The sequence below is a fragment of the Cibotium barometz genome, chromosome 33 (genome assembly GCF_041138505.1).
Source record: "Cibotium barometz isolate CiBa-2024 chromosome 33, ASM4113850v1, whole genome shotgun sequence".
In the NCBI taxonomy this organism is placed as follows: Eukaryota; Viridiplantae; Streptophyta; class Polypodiopsida; order Cyatheales; family Cibotiaceae; genus Cibotium; species Cibotium barometz.
Window position 1 is genome coordinate 45,927,091 of NC_141078.1, and position 20,079 is coordinate 45,947,169.

General features: G+C 44.7%; 1 protein-coding gene across 4 annotated transcripts in view; it reads left to right on the plus strand.

The window, feature by feature from the left end:
- Positions 1–1,146: 1,146 nt before the first annotated feature.
- The window catches only part of LOC147619646 (PH, RCC1 and FYVE domains-containing protein 1-like), a 71,069-nt gene continuing 52,136 nt past the window's right edge, over positions 1,147–20,079 (plus strand). The window contains exons 1-7 of one of the 4 annotated variants that reach the window (XM_086773329.1): positions 1,147–2,313; positions 2,421–2,849; positions 16,698–16,784; positions 16,938–17,027; positions 17,165–17,245; positions 17,442–17,639; positions 17,881–20,007. In XM_086773329.1, the coding sequence (XP_086629455.1) occupies positions 2,802–2,849; positions 16,698–16,784; positions 16,938–17,027; positions 17,165–17,245; positions 17,442–17,639; positions 17,881–20,007 (2,631 nt within the window). In that variant the 5' untranslated portion in view covers positions 1,147–2,313; positions 2,421–2,801. Of the gene's footprint in view, positions 2,314–2,406; positions 2,850–6,065; positions 6,776–16,697; positions 16,785–16,937; positions 17,028–17,164; positions 17,246–17,441; positions 17,640–17,880; positions 20,008–20,079 lie in introns of those variants that run through there. The other 3 variants (XM_086773330.1, XM_086773331.1, XM_086773328.1) reach the window with 3 other exon arrangements.

Sequence of the window (20,079 nt, forward strand, 5' to 3'; positions counted from 1 at the left end):
GATGGACTCGAAAATCAAGTTCCATCCTTGTCTCGAAAACTGCTTCTACGTAAATGGGGCTAGCTGAAGCATACAACCGTTGATTGGAAATCCAAAATCAAGGCATAATTGTTAGAAACGGTTCTTATGTGATAATTTGTTCAATCATGTACAAGATAGTAGTTGAATTTTGTGTGGAGTAGCAATGGGGGTTAGGTGTTGAAAATGTTGCAAGTAAAAAAATAGGCAATTGTGTAAAAGCCATCAAATTGGGTGGGCAATCTGAGGGCCTTTACACATTTCGGGGTCGATGGTGGACCCGGTAAAAAGCGAAAGGAATCTCGCTTTTTGGAAGAGATCTCCCCCAACCAAGCTCGTGGACAGGGGAGTTTGGGAGTCTCGCTCGTCCATCTCTCAAAATATTGATGAGACCTTGTGTGTACTCGAGGAAAAAAGGGGGAAGAATCTTGTGTTTTGGGAGGGATGAATGGGGGCCAAAGCTCGTGGATGAGGAGTCTCCCTCGTCCATCTCTATGTGCCCATGCTAAAATAGTACATGAATGAAATATTTATGCTAAAAGAGTACATGTATTAATGCTAAATAGTACAGGAATACCGCACAAAATGTCACATGTGCGAAGGCTCTAAGATTGGACATGCACCTAAATAATATGCAGAGCTAATGAGGTAGTTACTAGTTTAAAGTTAGACAGGGTAAGGTGAGGGCAGAGCTTTCAGAAGTGCACATGACGCATGGTGACGGCAGGAAGCCGACATGTTGTCAAGGCAATGGCCATCCAGGCATCATGAGGGTCACTCTCAGAACTCTGCAGAAGTGGTCGGTGGTGGGGGGGGGGTCAAAACCGGTGGGGAGGTATACTCCAGTAAGTGGTGGGTGAGATGTGAAGGGAGAGAGGGGGGGGTGCATGTAGGAGGACAATCCAGGCGTAAAGCTGCAGGAAAGAGAGAGAGAGAGAGAGAGAGAGAGAGAGAGTGAGTGTGTGTGTGTGTGTGTGGGGGGGGGGAGAGAGAGAGAGAGAGAGAGAGAGAGAGAGAGTGTGTGTGTGTGTATAGAGAGAGAGTCTAGAGATAGAGAGAGAGAGAGAGCATCATCATCTTCACCAAAATACCTTGCAGAGCATCTGGGCAGTGGTGGCCCCTTTCTGTATTCAATGTCTCCCCTCATTGACTGCTGGAATCTCCTCACCATGTAGTGCACTGCACACCAGATGGTGACAGCCTACAGACACCATCCTTCCTCCTCCTCATCGCCCCTGCCTCGAGGCTTCCTTGATGTTAGAGAGCCCCCGCAGGCTGCTCCCGACAAGAGCATCTCGTTACTCCCTCTTTCTGTCAGACTTTTCGAGCAAAGATTTTGGCGTCCCCCAGAATAGCAGGACGCAAAACGAGGTGTGAGAGTGTGCGCATGGTGCTGACCAGGGGCCCTGTATCTCCTTCAACTCTCTCATGCCCCCATGACACGAGAGCGCAACAGCACATAGGATCATAGCAAAAGGAGCAAGATCCATCTTCATCCCATCGATCGCATTCAATCAGGCAAAGAAAACCAGCAGGAAAAGGGGCTGCTAGAAAGCTTGTGCTTTCAGCTTCAGCCTTTTCTTCCATCTCTCACAGTTTCCGTAGGCCCTATAGAGGAAGAAGAAGAAGAAGAAGAAGAAGAAAGGTCTTCATCATCATCTTCATCATCATCATCATCTTTATGATGCTGCCTCTGACCTCCTTGCATCATCATGAGGGTTTGAACTTTGTGCTTGAGGTGACTCCTGAGTCCTCTGTGTCTCTCTGTGCTCTAGTCTCTAGGGCATAGGCTCTCTCTGAGTGCTTCTCTTAGCTCTAGTCAATTCTCTCTCTCACTCACCGTCCGGCATGGCTTTCTGCAATAAAGAATAACAGAAAAAGTACATTTCTGCCTTTCTCACTTATGCCCATCATGCCCTTTGCCATGCCCATCCTCTCCAACCGCGCATAACTCCATGAGTCCACACTGCACAGTCTACTCTGCTAGCTAGCTAGAGCCTGTCTACCCTAGCTCCCAAGTCCTGCACATTTATGAAAACTGTCCTGCCTCCGTCACAAGCTTCACCAGATCGCCCTTTTCTTCCTCTGCGAAAACAAACGCACGCGTTCCGCCCCCCCCCCCCCCCCCCCCTCTTTCTCTTCTCGCAACGGCGGCCCCTACCTTCCTCCTCCCTGTTGGTACCGCAGAGTTGAGCCCCACCTCCTTTCCGGCGTGAAGAATCCCCCCCTAACACTGTTACCATTTGAGGAAAGCGCATTGCCATTCCTGCAAGCGCCACCGATCATCCTCTGTCGGTGCGATCCTCGTGATTTCTGTTCATTTTTCTTTTTTTTTTCTTTGGTTTTTCCTTAACAGCATATATATAACGGTTTTGGGCCTCGCGTATTGTTTACTAGCCCAGCACTCGCAAAGCCAGGTCCAACTTCAGAATCGCTCACATGCATGCTGCGCAACAGAGATATGAGAATTGGGCGCACTCGTGCACAAGCCAATCCCAGAAAGAAGACAGATTGAAGCTGCCAAGAAATTGGCGGGGATTCCCTGGACTGCCAATCTCTTCCCTCGACTGCCCATGTCTTCCAGCTCCAACGGCTTTCCTGTTCCCCTGACGCTCATAATCCTCTTGGTGGCCTTGATTTTTTTGCGGGGGGTGGGGGCGGATCGGCGGCCTTCTTAGGTATGCGCTTCCAAGGAGTCTTCCGCAGGCAGCAGAAAGGGCCATCCGGGTAAATGAAAAGATCGCTCAACAAGCTAAGGTGCCTTAAGCTCTGTGAATTCATCAATGGCAGACCCATCGCGCAATGCTCCAGTGGAGCGTGATGTTGAACAGGTGCGAAACTCTGAGATCTAACAAAGCTCTCTAAGCAGCAATGATACAACAATGTATTGATCTATATAGTTAGGGCCTCTTCTCATATTTGCTTATGAAAATGGATTTTTTTTCTCCCCAATTTGCCAGTGTTCTGTGTCTTCGGAACAATGTAGGCTAGGCCCATATCATAGGATAAGCTCAGCTGAAAGAACCTCTCGTTCTAGGAGGATCCACAAAACTTCGATTGGCTGAGGTCCCACAAAACAGAACCTGCTCCAAATTCCCAGCCTAGACACAGCCAAAACCCGGCAGACTCTGTTTGTTAAACCTTCTTTCAGAACATTTACCTAAAATCCCGACGTCCATTAGCAAGAGAAAGACACCATTTCACAGTCATGCTCACAACAGGCTGGATCTATGTATGAACATGCCGAAGAGGAACAACGAGATGCATCCTTGACAAAAGTGTCACAACAACAGAGGACCCCAGTCATAGAAGCGCAGCGTTAACAAACTCCAAATAAACAGGACAATCCAGGTGCAACTGAGGCATCTTAGATAGCTTTTAAGGACATCTACACGTGCACTGATATTATCATTGTCAGCATCACAAGCTCTGTGGAAAGACTCGTATCTTATGACACCAGCATCCTAATTTCTATGTAGGAAGAATTGACAAAGTTGAAAATCTGAAAATGTTTTGAAAACAATTCCTCTCTTGAACGCATTCACATGCTGCAGGACTTGCAACAAAGGAACGAGTAAAGGCAGACAACCTTCTCTAGGGGTTGTTGGTTGACCAAAATATGTTAGATAATTGTACCAAAAGTTTTTTCATACTTGCAGTGGTGGGCCAGCTGCACTTACCGGCATTAGCAGGATGGGAGGTTGGACATGTATTAAATGGACGGGTTCATACTAGCTGTAAGGCTTTTTGCACTTTAGATTTGAGCTAGAACAGAGATGATACTGGAAGACATGCACAAACCATAGTCAAAACCCAACAGACGCCTTAAACTACTGATTGATACCATAGAGTAAGGAAGGAGAAATGTTCTACTAGCGTATACAACTCACTGCAACTACTGTACAGGCTGGAAACAGCAAATCTCAAGGTCCTGCTTTGGAGGAAGACAAATGCTCACTGAACTGAGCCCAGCTTGCCTTTTGAAGCATGCTGCTACTGATCATTCGATCCTCAAAAAAACATAGCCCCTAGTTACTGGTCAGGGTGGTTGCATACAACCAGGTTGGGCTTTTAAAAAAGTAATATTAACTTGTCTGGGGTGTGCTGCCAGCCTGTCCATACCCAGCCTCTCGACTCTGATGTCCAGATGCCCAAACCTCCCGTGCATGGTTGGATTCTTGTTGCTGCAAAGACGTTGATGTAGCCACCAGGTGTAGTTTTTGATTAAGAGCATCTGCCACAACATGAAATCCTCTATGGCAAATGTGAACCGTGAAAGAGAGGAGGGCCTATTTATAGGGATATCTGCATTTTAGGGCTGCCTGACATGCTTTCCCATGCCTGCCCTGCCTCTGCCTAGACCTGTCCAGTTTCTTCTGGCTTGTCCAGACTTCTGCCCAGCTTGTCTGGCGGCCTGCTGGACATGTCTAGGAGTGTCTGGACCTGATTTGGGAATCCTGCCTCCTACATGATCTAGACCGATGTTTGGTGCCCACCGGCACTTGGCCTAATAAGGTGCCAGACATCTGTGAACACCTTAACTCCAAGCAGGTGTTACAAAACCATGCGGGGCTCATGCACAGAAAACTGCATGGAGGCTTGGCCTGACATGTCCCTACACTAGGGCTCACAATGGGGCACAATGCATGTTATGGCTCGTGTTGTGTGGACATAACGTGGCTAGTGTTAGAAAAGGCTGTCTGGACAGTTCTTATAGCAGTGTGAATTGGTCAAGTGGCTATAATGTGGAACTCGACCTTGGGACTGGGGCATCTTAAGGGTCCCAGCTAGTGGTTAGCCCACTGCTGGGCAGTGCCAGTGCCAGCAGCCGTGATTGCTGGGGGTGCGTGTGGTATGGGATGCGCATGCTTTGTGGGCACGTGCTTGCTAGGGTCGTGCCAGTGTCTATCTCGGTGGGTGGCTTACCACCACATGTGGATTGGAGCCTATGTTTGGGTGGCGAGTGCTAGCCAAACCCTTATAATTTCTCTTTATGGTTTTGTGATATTATGATGATATGCCGCGGTGCTGAGTAATGGATAAGCTTCTAGCATGGTAAATAGTGAGAGTCGGTCTTGGGCTAGCACACAAGTAAGTGGAACCTTATGCTGGTGTGTTTCATTTGCTATCAGAGCCCGAGTAATCCTTGAAAGAAATGCTTTCTTGCTTATGTGAGTGTTAAATTTGAAAAGGATTAGTTGGGCTCTGTTATATCAGAGCCTGACTAATCCTGTGAGAAAAGGATTACTTGTTCTACATTTGTCTGAGATATAAACTTTTTCTTATTTTTTGTTGACGGTGATCAGCTTCACCTATGGTTTGGTTTGTGCCAGTAGAAGCTCATGGGTTTGATAATTTTTGAAAATATCGTTATGGTTGGAAATATGAGGAAATTATATCAGAATTTTTCCAAAAATTTCATGCATAAAAATTATGAAGAAAACTAAATCTTTGTTAGTTAAAGGAAGATGATCTACACTTAAACCAAAGCTAAACTTTTGAAAATGTTTGTCAGAAAACATGGAAGCTTCTCCTTCTGACCAATTTGGTCGTAGACCTGCTGCAATGGGACAGGACACTAGTGATCCTCTTCCAACAGTTTCTCATGTTACAGTGGGTGCAGAGGGTTCTACCCAGCTGCAACCACAGATGGTCCTTATCGATCCGAACGAGCTTCGGAATTTATTCTAACACGTTCAGGATCTACAGACCCGAGTGGCACAAAGTGAACAACGATGGACTGCCCCATAGGCTGGACCATTAGGTACTTTTGGGACGTATCCTCCTTTTACTCCTTTTATTGCAACACGTTTAGAATCTACAAACCCGAGTGGCACAAAGTGAACAACGATGGACCGCTTCATAGGCTGGACCATCAGGTACTTTTGGGTCGTATCCTCCTTTTACTCCAGAGTTGTTTTTTGGGGAGAAAAAGGAGCGTCATCTAGACTTTGTGAGAGCTTGGGTGAGTCGTTTTGGGGGACACATTTCGCTATTGTTTGTTGCCCTGAGGAGCTAAAATAACAGCAGTAGAAATGTTTTTAAGAGGTCGTACCTTCTTTTGGTGGCAAGATATCAAATCGAAACTCAAAGCTCCTAGGACCTGGGAAAACTTCAAGATTATGTTCTTGGAGACTTTTATCAAAGAACCTGATGAAACTGTAGACTTTCGCCGACTTTAGAAGATACAGTTGGCAGGGAGCTTTTTGAGGCTTTCATTCCGGAGTTTCGAGAGCTAGCTAAGTTCTTGGATCTCCCAAATCGTTACGTCCGTATGTTCTTTCCTCAAGCTTTATAAACCCCATGATTATCAAAATGAGGTAAGACGGAATGTAATCAAGTTCTTTGAGGATGCATTGCACTTTGCACGTATCTATGATGATACAGTTGCAGCTGCAAGGTAGGACACTGCAAGTCCTTCTGACCAGAGAAGTGCAATAAAGAAGAAAAGGAAAGGGAAGAGAAACCACCTAGCCGCAACAGCCTCTTCAAGGCCTAGCAGGCAGCCTTTTGTGCAGGTCTCATCTGTAGAGCAATCTAAAGCGAGGTCTCTTGTTGGTAGGAGGCCTCAATCTGATTTTACCACAACCCGTGATGCTCGCAAGGGGGTATGTTCCAAATGTCACAAACAAGGCCACTATGCTTGTAACTGTCCATTCAATAAAAAACCTCCGGGTGGTGATGTCAGATGGAGGTGGTGGCAAAGCGATACAACCACCAGTACATGCTCATTTGGTACAGACGGGTACTGTTCCAGGTAATCACTTATTCATTCTATTGATGTTTATTCTTTCAATAATAGTTGTGAGAATTGTCATTTTAACATGGGGGTGTTTGGTCCACATGACCTTATCCGGATGACGGGTGAAGTTATGGGATTCCTTGTACATGTTTTATTTGATCATGGTAGTACTCACAACTTTATTGATGCTTCTCTTGTCCAAAGATTACATATCCTAGTGGTGTCAAGTGACCACCACTGTGTGGTCAATCTGGCTTAAGGCGTGTCCTAGTGTTAGCAAAGGAAGGTTCCTCGGGTCACCTTGAAGATCCAAGATTATGAAGAAGACCTTTCTTTCTTTGTTATGCACCTTGACAGCATAGATGTATTACTGGGAAAAGAGTGGTTTTTCCACAAAAGTCCCATTGTAAATATTGACTATGTACGTTATGTAATCACTTTTGAACATAATATGGAGAAGTTTTCCTTGGTCGGTGATTTATCTAGTCCAATGAGCAACTAGTATTGGTGTATCAAATGTAATTAATAATGATAGTCATGTATGTTCTGCTTTGGAAACAAGAGATGCTCAACAATAATGAATGTGATATTTTTTATTGTGGTTTAAAGAATGAAGTGCAGTGTAGTGCTGGTATTTGTGTATCTTCTTTAAAGAATAAATTTGAAGCGTTTCTTGATTCAAAGAGTTCTTTCTATTCTAGCTATTTTCCTCAATTTCTTGAGAGATTGGTTGTGGGAGTCCAGCAGACTAGTTCAAGCCCCGGTGCTATTGATATGGCACGCTTGGAAGGGAGTGGACCTTCGGAGCGTGGATTCTCCCTGAGGGAAAACTCTTTCAAGAGATTGTTTGAATTTTCAGATGTGTTTCCAAAAGAACTACCTCTAGGTTTACCTCCAAGAAGGGGTGTAGACCATAAGATTGAGCTATTATTTGGGGCTCAGTAAGTATTTAGACAGCCTTATAGGTTAAGCCAGATTGAGGAGGATGAAATTGCCAGACAACTTCCGGAATACCTCCATATGGGGCACTTAAGACCTAGTAAGTTGTCGTGGGTGCGCTTGTTTGCCGTGGGGTGCGTTTGTTCTTTTAAGAAAGGTAAGATCAAGAGAATGTGTGTTGATTACAAGGGTCTTAACAAGTTTACTGTTAAGGATAAATATCCTTTGCCAAGGATGGATGACCTAATTGATCCGCTTTGTGGAGCACGATACTTCACGAAGATTGACCTAAGGACAGGTTATCATGAAAGTAGGATATTTGAGGATGATAACTAGGTCTAGGACTAGATATGGGCATTATGAGTTCTTGGTTTTATCGTTTGGACTCACGAATGCACCAGCAACTTTCTAGCAAATGATGAATGATTTATTTCGTCCATATCTAGGAAAGTTTGTGATTGTCTTTTTAGATGATATCCTCGTGTATAGTAAAACCCTTGAGAAACATGCGATTTCTTCAACAAGAGTTGACATACCTTGGACACGTTATTACTATTAATGGTGCCCACATTGATTATGAGAAGATCAGGAAGGTCAGTGAATGGCCAATCCTAAAGACTATTACCCCAGTCAAATCCTTTTTAGGATTTGTCAATTTCTTCCAAACTTTTATTTGGAATCATGCAAAGATTGCTTTGCCTCTTTCGAATCTTTCAAAAGGGGTGGAGAAAGGCAAGTACAATAAGTATACGCCTGTTGAGTGGGCTGAGGAGTTGGATGGATGCTTTAATGAATTGAAACATCAAGCAACCACTTCTCCTATGTTACAGATTGTGGATCCAAGTAAACCATTTGTGGTTGAAACGGATGCCAGTGAGTTTGCTATTGGAGCTGTGTTGTTCCAGGATGGTAGACTAGTTGCTTTTGAAAGTAAAAAGCTGACTGATCCTCAGATGAAGTGGCCTACGCATGAGTGAAACCGGCCTTCAAAAACTTGATGAGCGGTGAAACGAACACTCGCACACAAAACACTTCAACACCTTCGAGAACCTGGAAAAGGAGAACAAACAGGGGGAGCTAGAGTGCTCCTGCGAACAGTACACGGACACCGATTGGCCCCAAAATGCAGCGGCGCCCCTAGCGGTATTTCTTTACTTGATTAAATTTGAGTACAAAGTACAACTTGTAGAATCCTCCACCAAGAGGATCCCTTATAGTTTCACCTAGGACTTCCAAATGAGAACTCTCGTTATTACAGCACAACATACCATAGAGAAGGCACACCTGTACAACACCTCCCTGCTTTCCAAAGGTCTTCTCCATCTCAACCATGGATCCTTCAAACCTTTTCCCAAACAGCAGTAGGGCTGTACCATATCACATGTCCCTCCCTCTAGCCACAGCTTGCATGTAACCTCGAGAAAAGCTACAACCTGTTCACATGAATCCAAAGACATGTTTTCCACATGAAACCAAAGACCTGTATCCGATAAACCAAAGACCTGTATCCCATAAACCATAGGCCTGTTTCCTCGAAACCAAAGTCCTGTTTCCTCTTGAAAACCACAGATACACCATCCAATCATGGTGCCAAAACCAGGGTTGTTTTCCATAGCAATACCCTGTGCTTTTTCCATAACCCAGAGAGAGAAAGATAGAGGACGTGCCAAGCAACCCCTGAATACACATAAGTTCAAGATGAAGAGGAACAACACACCTCTTCCGTGAACATCATCCCGTGTATATGTAGCTTGATCTCTGTATCCAAATCTCTTCAACAGGGCCTGCAATCCACGATGAGAGAGAGAAAGAGAAAAGCCTATCTCTAATCTCCTGCATCAAGAAGGTTTGGGGAATAAGGCCACCACCACCGGTCCCCCATGGTTTGAAAACAACATCACTGTAGTACAACAGCAGCAGGAGCATCAACAGTAGCCCTGCTCGGCTGTACAATCCTCACAGAGCCGCCACAACAGCAGCCGAGAGCAGCACGGAGGCGCGCACAACAGCAGCCCACATGTGCGCTTCCTATCCTGCAGTCGCCGGCCTACCCATGCAGACCTGCGTAGCCACACAGTCCAACCTGCCGGCTTGCAAGAGAGAGAGAGAGAAAATTGGGAAATATGCAGTTTTTTCCCGCTTTGCCCTCAACAAATCTATTGACTCCAAGAAGAATATTTTCTACTGGCCAAGGGAAAAAGTGCTGCTTGCAAGTACCTGAGATGTGGCTTCCTGTAGCATGACTACTATGCAGAAGCGTGCTTAATGATGATTAATGCAAAGTAATAAAGATAAATGCTAATCACATGCTCATGACATAGAGAAGTAGAGAGGAGAAGAAGAGAGAGACTCTTTACCTAACTTACTCCTACTATATATTACTGAATGAATGAGTAATTACAATGATTGTCATAGATCCAATGTAGATCTAGACTATGAATGCTATGAATGAACTTATGCTTATTGTCCTTTAATGGAAAACGCTGATTTGGAGATGTACTTGGCTGATCCAAACTGTAGGCTGCATGCCCTTGGACTTTGGCTCTACAAGCTATGTCTTTTAATGAATAGAAATGCCTTTATATGGGGATTTGATAGCAAGTCGTAATCAGTTCGGCCAGCCCCTTTTAGGCCACAAAAAGTCATCAAAAATGTCATAAAATGTGTTCGTATTGTGCTCATAATATGTCCCAACCATTGGTGCATGTCTTGGGCACCTCCAGGCACCTATAGGGCTGCCAAATTGGCTCCAAACTGCCCATAACATTCCTCTAACTTTGCCCTTTAGGCAGCTGCAAGAAATAAGCATGTCCACATCACACCTTGAAAGAGTGTGCACATGCCATTTCCTCCTACGTAACTTGGAGCAGGGGTGTACATGATGCGCCTTTGCTCCTCTCTGGTAAGGGTCCTCAAGAATGCTTGAACTTTGGTGCTGTGGAGGCACATACACTATCTTCAAAACTAGCGTAGGTAGCACGGCTACCAAAACTGCTTGCTTCTTGGAAGTCTTTGTCACTGTCTCCTCGGGAACTGCGGGCACTGGAACTAGTCCCTCTACCTCTGGATGTTCTGCTGACAAGGTAGACTCCATGGAAACTTTGGAAACTACTTTAGCACTCCACTAATCCTCCTCAATGGATTTGGAGAGAAACGTTGGATATGCTAAAACCTCATCCTCCTCAATAGAGAGATTTACCTTGGGATATGGTACCTCCATTGACTCTTTTGCCACTGACATCAGCACCTGCTCAAGATCTTCCACTGGTCTACACTCCTACTTGAGGAAATTGTTTCCTGATCCACTTCCAGTCTTGGAAGCTCTATGGTATCCTTGGAAAATTCCTCTTGCTGAGTTTGAACCTCTTGTGAATCCTTGTTTGTTTGCCTTGTCCATGGTCTGTGCGGTTGTCAACTTGGAAACTGGCAATGTTTGCACCTCAGGACGGGAACTGCGGGCACTGGAACTAGTCCCTCTACCTCTGGATGTTCTGCTGACAAGGTAGACTCCATGGAAACTTTGGAAACTACTTTAGCACTCCACTAATCCTCCTCAATGGATTTGGAGAGAAACGTTGGATATGCTAAAACCTCATCCTCCTCAATAGAGAGATTTACCTTGGGATATGGTACCTCCATTGACTCTTTTGCCACTGACATCAGCACCTGCTCAAGATCTTCCACTGGTCTACACTCCTACTTGAGGAAATTGTTTCCTGATCCACTTCCAGTCTTGGAAGCTCTATGGTATCCTTGGAAAATTCCTCTTGCTGAGTTTGAACCTCTTGTGAATCCTTGTTTGTTTGCCTTGTCCATGGTCTGTGCGGTTGTCAACTTGGAAACTGGCAATGTTTGCACCTCAGGACCATCCTTTGGAGTCTGCTCCTTTCTTGGGAACTCTATCTTTGATGCTACTTCCATCTCTTGAGAGTTGTACGGCATGCTCTTGCATTCCCTCTTCTTGCGCTTCCTCCATGGGTGGACTCACCACTGTACTCGTTGCCCTTCTTGCTTGAATCTCTTGTTGGTATGCGAGGAATGGTTGGTATGCTACCAACCTTTCCTCGCAACCAATCAACATAATATCCATTATGATTCCTTGCTTCTCCATTCATGCATCCAAGAAATTTGAGCCTTGTGTAACCATACCTCAAACTCAAGATACTTCATGCCAACTTTGTGGAGTAAGTCTTGGAAATAATCCATGAAGAGTTGCTTGCTGTTTTTTTGTAGAAATCAGCCCACAAACCCTAATCTAGGCTTCTACATGCATCGTAGACTCCCTAGAACCATACTAGGCTGAAATCTAGACTTTGTTGTACTAGACTATGCTGAATTTGAGCAAAAAACTGATGCAAAAAGGTTGATTTGATGCAAAAACGCAAACCCTAATTTTTCTTGCAAACACTAAAACACAAACCCTAATTCAGCATGCAGAACTCCTACCTAGGATTGGCCTAGATGCTCTGATACCAATGTAGCATGACTACTATGTGGAAGCGTGCTTAATGATGGTTAACACAAAGCAATAAAGATTAACGCTAATCACATGCTCATGACATAGAGAAGTAGAGAGAAGGAGAAGAGAGAGACTCTTTACCGAACCTACTCCTACTATATATTACTGAATGAATGAGAAATTACAATGATTGTCATAGATCCAATGTAGATCTAGACTATGAATGCTATGAATGAACTTATGCTTACTGTCCTTTAATGGAAAACGCTGATTTGGAGATGTACTTGGCTGATTCAAACTGTTAGACTACATGCCCTTGGACTTCGGCTCTACAATCTCTATCTTTTAATGAATAGAAATGATCAGACTTGCCTCTATATAGGGATTTGATAGCAAGTCGTAATCAGGTTGGCAGGCCACAAAAAGTTGTCAAAAATGTCAAAAATGTCATAAAATGTGTTCATATTGTGCTCATAATGTCCCAACAATTGGTGCATGTCTTGGGCACCTCTGGGCACCTATAGGGCTGCGGAATTGGCTCCAAACTGCCCATAATCTTCCTCTAACTTTGCCCTTTAGGCAGCTGCAAGAAATAAGCATGTCCAGGTCACCCCTCGGAAGAGTGTGCATGTGACACTTCTGGGGAGTTGAAGCCAACTTGGAAGAACCCTCATCCAAGTAAATGTGCATCAAGAAAGTGCACAGCCAGGCTGCCAGCTCTGAAGAGAGGGCTGCCAAAAGACAATTTCTAACTTGCAAGCAGGCAAGATGAGAGAAGTAGACTCTCCCAATGAGAGTGGTCTTTTCTTCATTTTGTTGATGTTGCTTTGGAGAATGAGAAGCTCGTCTTGTGAAAAATTGATAGTTCTCACGGCTTGTGGAAGTGGAGAAGGATTGGCTTGGGCAGAAGCCATAATGCCAAACAAGGGACGGGCGGCTAACTTGAACACAGTAGGAGTTTTTTGTATGCTTGCTAAAGCAACGAAGCGGAAGTGGTAGAAAGAAGGGCTGGAAAGTGGAAAAAACAAAGACAAGGGGGGTGTAAGAGGAGTGTGTAGCAAAGAGGGGAAGGAGGAAGGTGAAGGCAGGTTTACTGCAGAGGGCATAGTGGAAGGCTGGAGGGGAAGGCGGGCAGGTGAGATGGCGGGCATGAGTGGACTATTAGCAGTCATCTCCTATCTGTAAATTACACACTAGGGCCTCTGTTGTGGGTGTGCCCACCCATTAGGTGTTTCTCCATTTTTCCCTTATTTTTCCATTGATTTTTTCCATTTTTCTGGGTCGTAGATGGATGTCTGCACTGGTTGACTCTATCGGTGGTGGCGGACTGCTGTATGTGTCATAGCTAACTGCTGTTGTGCAGGCCCCGACTATCTATTTGCCAGTCGTGGACACCCTAGCAGCCTGTCGGCTGATTTAGAGCTAGCCGACTGGTGCTGTAGCGTGGTATAAATATCACCTTTGCCCCCACCTCCCACATTGTACCAGATCTTGTATATAGAGCAGAGTTCATACAGCTTCTCTCTCTCTCTTCTACGTTTGCTCTTCTTCACACAGTCCTGCGTTTTCAGGCTGGTGGTTCTCTTGCATTTGCTCATCTTCATCGTGGTGTCTTGCTACGTTGTGCTCTTAGTTGTTTGTCTCATATCCATTGCGATTTCGGACATGGTATCAGAGCCCCAGGTAGCTTGAAGGTTGGAGACATTGGAGAGCTTGCAGGACACTCGGGAATGGATTCTTGATAGTGGTGCTTCTAGGCACATGACTCCTTCACAGGAGTTATTACAGGATCTTCAAAGGCACGCAGGTCACATCCTGATTGGTGATGAGTCCACTATACCTATTCATAGAAAGCGAGGGCAGGTTAGAGATCGTTCCCGATGGCAAAGGGGGGAAGCATTCCTCCCAGGTTCTTTTTGTCCCATCTCTTGGTTTTCATCTGTTGTCAGTGCATGAGGTTTGCAAGACTAGTGTACGGGTGGAGTTTGAGGAGCATTTTGTTACTCTCCAGGCATGCCAGGTTGTATCGGGAGGCGGAGTGAATGGGATTTACAAACTCTGAGCACTTTCTCTTACAGGTTCTCAGTTAGGTGATGTGTGGCAGTTTCGTCATGGCCACTTGAATGTGGATACGTTGCGGCAGGCTTTCCAGGACGAGATGGTGGATGGCTTGTCAAATGATGGCAGCAGGCAGGAACACTCCAATCCTTGCATTCGTCAGTCAGAGGAGCCTTTACAAGCGAAAATATGCTCTGATGTCTCGTATCAGTGGGGACAAAGAGCCTCCTGCAGTTGAGGAAGCTCTTTCCCAGGGGACTTGTAGGAAAGCCAAGCAAGTGGCAGAGATGGTGACTTGCAGGAGGAGGTGTCTGTTGATCAGCCATCTGGCTTTGAGGTTCCGGGTTCAGAGGGGGTGGTTTACAGGTTCCGGAAGGCCTTGTATGGTCTTCAGCAATTTCCCAGGACTTAGCATACCAAAGTTACAGTTGATGATCCTTGTGAGCAGGTTGATACCTCTTTGTTTCGGAAGCGGTTTGGTTCATTGATTTGGTTGCTGAACACCAGATTGGACTTGAGCTTCCCAGTGGGGCTGTTGAGCTCATTCATGCAGACGCCTTTGAAGACTCATTGGGATGCAGGATTGCGGATCTTGCGGTATCTATAGCGTACGAAGGATCTTGGACTCTTCTATGATACTAGAGGGGGAACGACGGATGGAGTCAGAATCCACGGTTGGAGTGACTCAAGTTTCGGAGGAGATCTAGACACGAGGAGATTTACATCAAGCTATTGTTTTACCCTCAGCTCAAGAGCTGTTTCATGGAGCAGCTTGAGGCAGCCAACTATTGACTTGTCATCTACAGAGACAGAGTATCGGGCTGCTTGTGGTGCTGCTTGCGAGGTGGCGCGGTTGCAGAGGTTACTTGGCGAGATTGGGTTTTCACAGGAGGAGCCCACGGTCATCCAGAGTCACTTTGTTCGTGAGAAGTTTTTTGCTAATGACATCTTGCTAGAGTTTTGTTTGACGGAGGACAATGCAGCTGACCTCTTCACGAAGTCTCTACCTCAAGCTATGCTCCGGCAGTACTCCAGCTCACTGGGGTTGGTTCCACATCCAGGAGGTGAGAGGGGGTGTTAGTAGTCATCTCGTGTCTGTACATTTACACACTAGGGCCTCTGTTGTGGGTGTGCCGCCCATTAGGTGTTTCTCCATTTTCCCCTTACTTTTCCATGTATTTTTCCCATTTTTTTGGGTCGAGGAGGGCTAGTTACGCTGGCGGACTCTATTTGTGGTGGCCGACTACTGTTGTGTAGGCCGACTGGCTATTTGCCAGTCATGGACACCCTGGCAGCCTGTCGGCTGAAAAGAGCTGGCTGACTAGTGCTGTAGGGTGGTATAAATGCCACCCTTGTCCCCACCTCCCACATTATACTGGATCTTGTATATAGAGCAGAGTTCATACAGCTTCTCTCTCTCTCTTCTGCGTTTGCTCTTCTTCACACAGTCCTGCGTTTGCTCTTCTTCACACAGTCCTGCGTTTTCAGGCTGGTGGTTCTCTTGCGTTTGCTCATCTTCATCGTGGTGTCTTGCTACGTTGTGCTCTCAGTTGTTTGTCTCATATCCGCTGCATATTCCGACATGGACTACATGTTTTGTTATACAAACCATGCTTTTTCTCCCTGAAAAAGCATAGCAAACAAAAGACACACCTAAGAAAATAGTAAATGACATTTCCTGGTAACTATGAACTTTGTTTGAACTACATCTAATAGTTTGCTTAATATTTATCAATGTGACAATATGAATGGACTGCTTGTATACTTATTAAATCGAGATAGTTTCCAAGTAGTTTAAGGCCAGCAAGTGAACTTGTAGTAAGATCATCATGTTGTGGGATGGTGGTGGTTAGTAAGTGAGGCTTTCAATTCTTGTCCTTGTGATGTTGGTGCTTTATACATATCTCAAAGTATTATGTAATTTTAGAAGGTTTTTTTGTTTGCATGTATGTGTCCTGTGTTATAGACCTGGCTGTTCACCTGATGCTTATTTTTTCTTAAAAAAGCTTGTCTTATATTTATATCTGCTCATACTGATCATCCATTTCTACCACTTTAATGATATTGAGGCATTTTATTGTGTGTTGAGAAATTCATCTGATTATCATGTCTAGATTGAGGGAGCACATTTCCTTGTATTTGTGTGTGTGTGCTGTTGAGATCTAATGTTGTATGGATCAAAGGTTGTTTGTAAGGCTCCTAATATGAAAGAGTCAAAAGGTGAATGTGTGATGTAAGCAGTGATGTGTGTCACATGGAGGCTCATATGGGTCCAGAAGCACATGGATTATCACATGTGTGGCTGAGATGTCACTGAGGTGTGCAAATAGAAGGATTCACTTGCAAGTTTGTTTTTGCATGAGAGACCAATCCAGTGATATTGTTATTCTGAATCTGACATTTTGTGCACTGCTTTTTGAAATTCCTATTCCCTATGTTGACCTAGCTTTGCTGACGTTTTGGTTTGTTGTGCATGGGAAGGCGGTAACTGCTTTGAAAAAAGGAGCTTCCTTGCTGAAGTATGGACGCAGAGGGAAGCCAAAATTTTGTCCATTCAGACTTTCAAATGTGAGTATGAGATATGAGAATTTTGTGGTTACTTGTTTCTAAAAAAGAGTATCAATGCACCATGGCTTAGATGCACGTCGTTAAACACTGGCCTGCTTTAGGTTGGATTGTTCTAGTTAAGCTCTCCAATTTAAAACCCGAGTTGTATTTCAGGATGAGGCATCCTTGATTTGGTACTCTGGGAAAGAAGAGAAACAACTCAGGCTGAGCTCAGTGTCTAGGATTGTACCAGGGCAACGAACTGTGAGTATAATAGGGTATTTTTCATCTTTTTGTGACTGTAGGATGAATTTATTCATAATTTTGAGAGTCCATTTGTGATGTTACATGCAAACCATGCACTGTGTAAAAGTCAATATTTGTGACCACCAATTATGTAGGCCACTTTCCAGCGGTATCCACGTCCTGAGAAAGAGTACCAGTCCTTCTCATTGATTTGTGAAGATCGCTCCCTTGATGTGGTATGGATTTTTCTTCGAGAGAGTTTTCTCAATGTGGTCTTTCCTTATAATGTTCTAAATAAGGAACCATAAGGAACCATAAGGAACCAAGCCTTCTAAGATTCATGTACTTTGACAGATATGCAAAGACCTGTGCTTTACTTAGAAGCAATTTGCAGCTTGTAGTTAAATTGTATGTTTTTGGTTTTACCAACAGATATGCAAAGACAAAGAAGAAGCAGAAGTGTGGTTTACTGGGCTGAGGGCACGTATCTCTGGAGGCCAGAATAGGAAGTGGAAGTTTGATGCAAAAAGTGATGGAGCAGCATCCTCTGATGCCAATAGCCCAGTCGGACACACTAGAAAAAACTCCCCTTTGAGTTCTCCTTTTGGAAGCACTGAAAGCTTGAATCAGGTCAACTTAGTTCTGTGAGTTTCATGTATGCTGTAAGGCCTATAGATTGTGTACAAGCTTTTGTATTATGTTTAAATTAGATACGGAAATTTGAGAGGGTATCTGCAGGATTGCAGTTTTGCAAACATGTCTGTCTTCACAATGACTTTTATCATTGCTGCATAGATTTAATTGGTATGGCTATGGCGCATTTATCTGAGTGCATACAAGACTTTTAAGTTACATTTTGCTTTTATTGCAGGATGTTGGAGAAACACAATGTAGCCCAAGTCCATATGGTTCCCCTCCTCGTCATGGTTTGGGAAAGCCTTTTTTGGAGGAGGATTTACGCCCTACAAGCTCAAAGACTTTCTTTGAATCGAATTCTGTTGGTGGGTCTGTGCACTCCATTGGTTCTGACATAGGCTCAGATAGCCTGCATTCACAAATGCGTGGAGCATCGCTTGATGTTTTCAGAGTTAGCATGTCAAGCGCTGTAAGTTCGTCAAGTCAAGGTTCAGGACAAGATGATGCAGATGCCTTAGGGGATGTCTACATGTGGGGAGAAGGAATTGGAGATGGGATACTAGGTGGTGGCATCTATAGAGTGGGCCAAGCACTAGGAGCGAAAATTGATGCAGTTTTGCCCAAGGCTATGGAGTCAACAGTTGTATTAGATGTGCAGCATGTGGCTTGTGGTGATAGGCATGCTACTTTGGTTACTAAGCAAGGTGAGGTCTTTTGCTGGGGTGAAGAATCTGGAGGGCGACTTGGACATGGAGTTGATGCTGATGTTTCACATCCTCAGCTTGTTGAGGCGCTTGCAAACACCAATGTAAAACTTACTGCTTGTGGTGAGTATCATTCCTGTGCCGTGACCCCCTCTGGTGAACTTTTCACATGGGGCGATGGTACTCATAATGTTGGACTTTTAGGCCATGGTAATGATGTGAGCCACTGGATACCTAAAAGAGTAAATGGTCCACTTGAGGGGTTGCGTGTTGCATCAGTTTCTTGTGGTCCTTGGCACACAGCATTGGTTACTTCTTCAGGGCAGCTTTTCACTTTTGGTGATGGCACTTTTGGAGTGCTTGGTCACGGTGACAAGAACAGCACACCTCTTCCTAGAGAAGTAGAATCTTTGAAGGGATTGAAAACTGTCATGGTATCTTGTGGCGTTTGGCATTCAGCAGCCGTGGTAGAAGTGATGGTGGGATCAGGTAGTGCTAGTATCTGTTCATCTGGAAAACTTTTCACCTGGGGCGATGGTGACAAAGGTCGGCTTGGCCATGGGGACAAAGAACAAAAACTGGTTCCAACCTGTATAGCAGCTCTTGTAGAGCACAATTTTTGCCGGGTGGCTTGTGGACATAGTCTAACTGTGGCACTCACCATTTCAGGGCAGGTTTTCACAATGGGTAGCACAGTTTATGGACAGTTAGGAGATCCTCATGCAGATGGAAAGGTCCCTGGACGTGTGGAGGGTAAACTTCGTGAAGCATTTGTAAAGGAGGTTGCCTCTGGTGCATTCCACGTGGCAGTTTTGACTTCAAAAACTGAGGTATATACTTGGGGGAACGGAGCCAATGGTAGACTGGGGCATGGAGATTTTGAAGACAGGAAAGTTCCAACATTAGTTGAGACATTGAAAGACAAGCAAGTAAACAGTATTGCCTGTGGTTCTAACTTTACTGCAGCCATCTGCCTCCATAAGTGGGTATCAGGAGCTGACCATTCTATATGCTCAGGCTGTAGACAGCCCTTTGGATTTACTAGAAAGCGCCATAATTGCTACAATTGTGGTCTTGTATTTTGTCATTCTTGCAGCTCCAAAAAGGCATTAAAGGCATCCATGGCTCCAAATCCCAACAAACCCTACCGTGTTTGTGATCCATGCTATATAAAGTTGAAAAAAGCAGCCGAAACTAGCCCAACCTTTTCAGGTTTAGGAAACAAAAGATTGGGCAATACAAGACCTCCAGTTGATAACAAAGAAAGACAAGAGAAGTGGGATTCAAAAGTGCCTAGGTCTCAACCAGCGCTTTCTAAGCTAACGGCTCTTGAACAGTTCAAGCTCAATGAATTCAAATCATACTCAAAACGGAACAGGAGGTCTGAGTCGTCAAGTAGCCGTGTTTCACCTGTTAGAAATGGATCATCTCAATATCCAGCTTTTGGGCCCTCCAGAAGGCTAATTTCTGCTTCAGTCCCACAGTCGAGAATAGTTTCAAGAGCCACCTCTCCCATACCTTCAAGAAGGCCGAGTCCTCCTCGTTCAACCACACCAACTCCAACTTTGATGGGCCTTGCCTCGCCAAAAATTGTTGAAGATGATATGAAAAGGACAAATGAAAGTCTTGCACAAGAGATTTTGATGTTAAGGACACAGGTAAGAGACCTTTGCAAGCTGCTTCTCTTTTTTTCATTGCCAAGGACACTAACTGTCATCCAGCCAAACTCA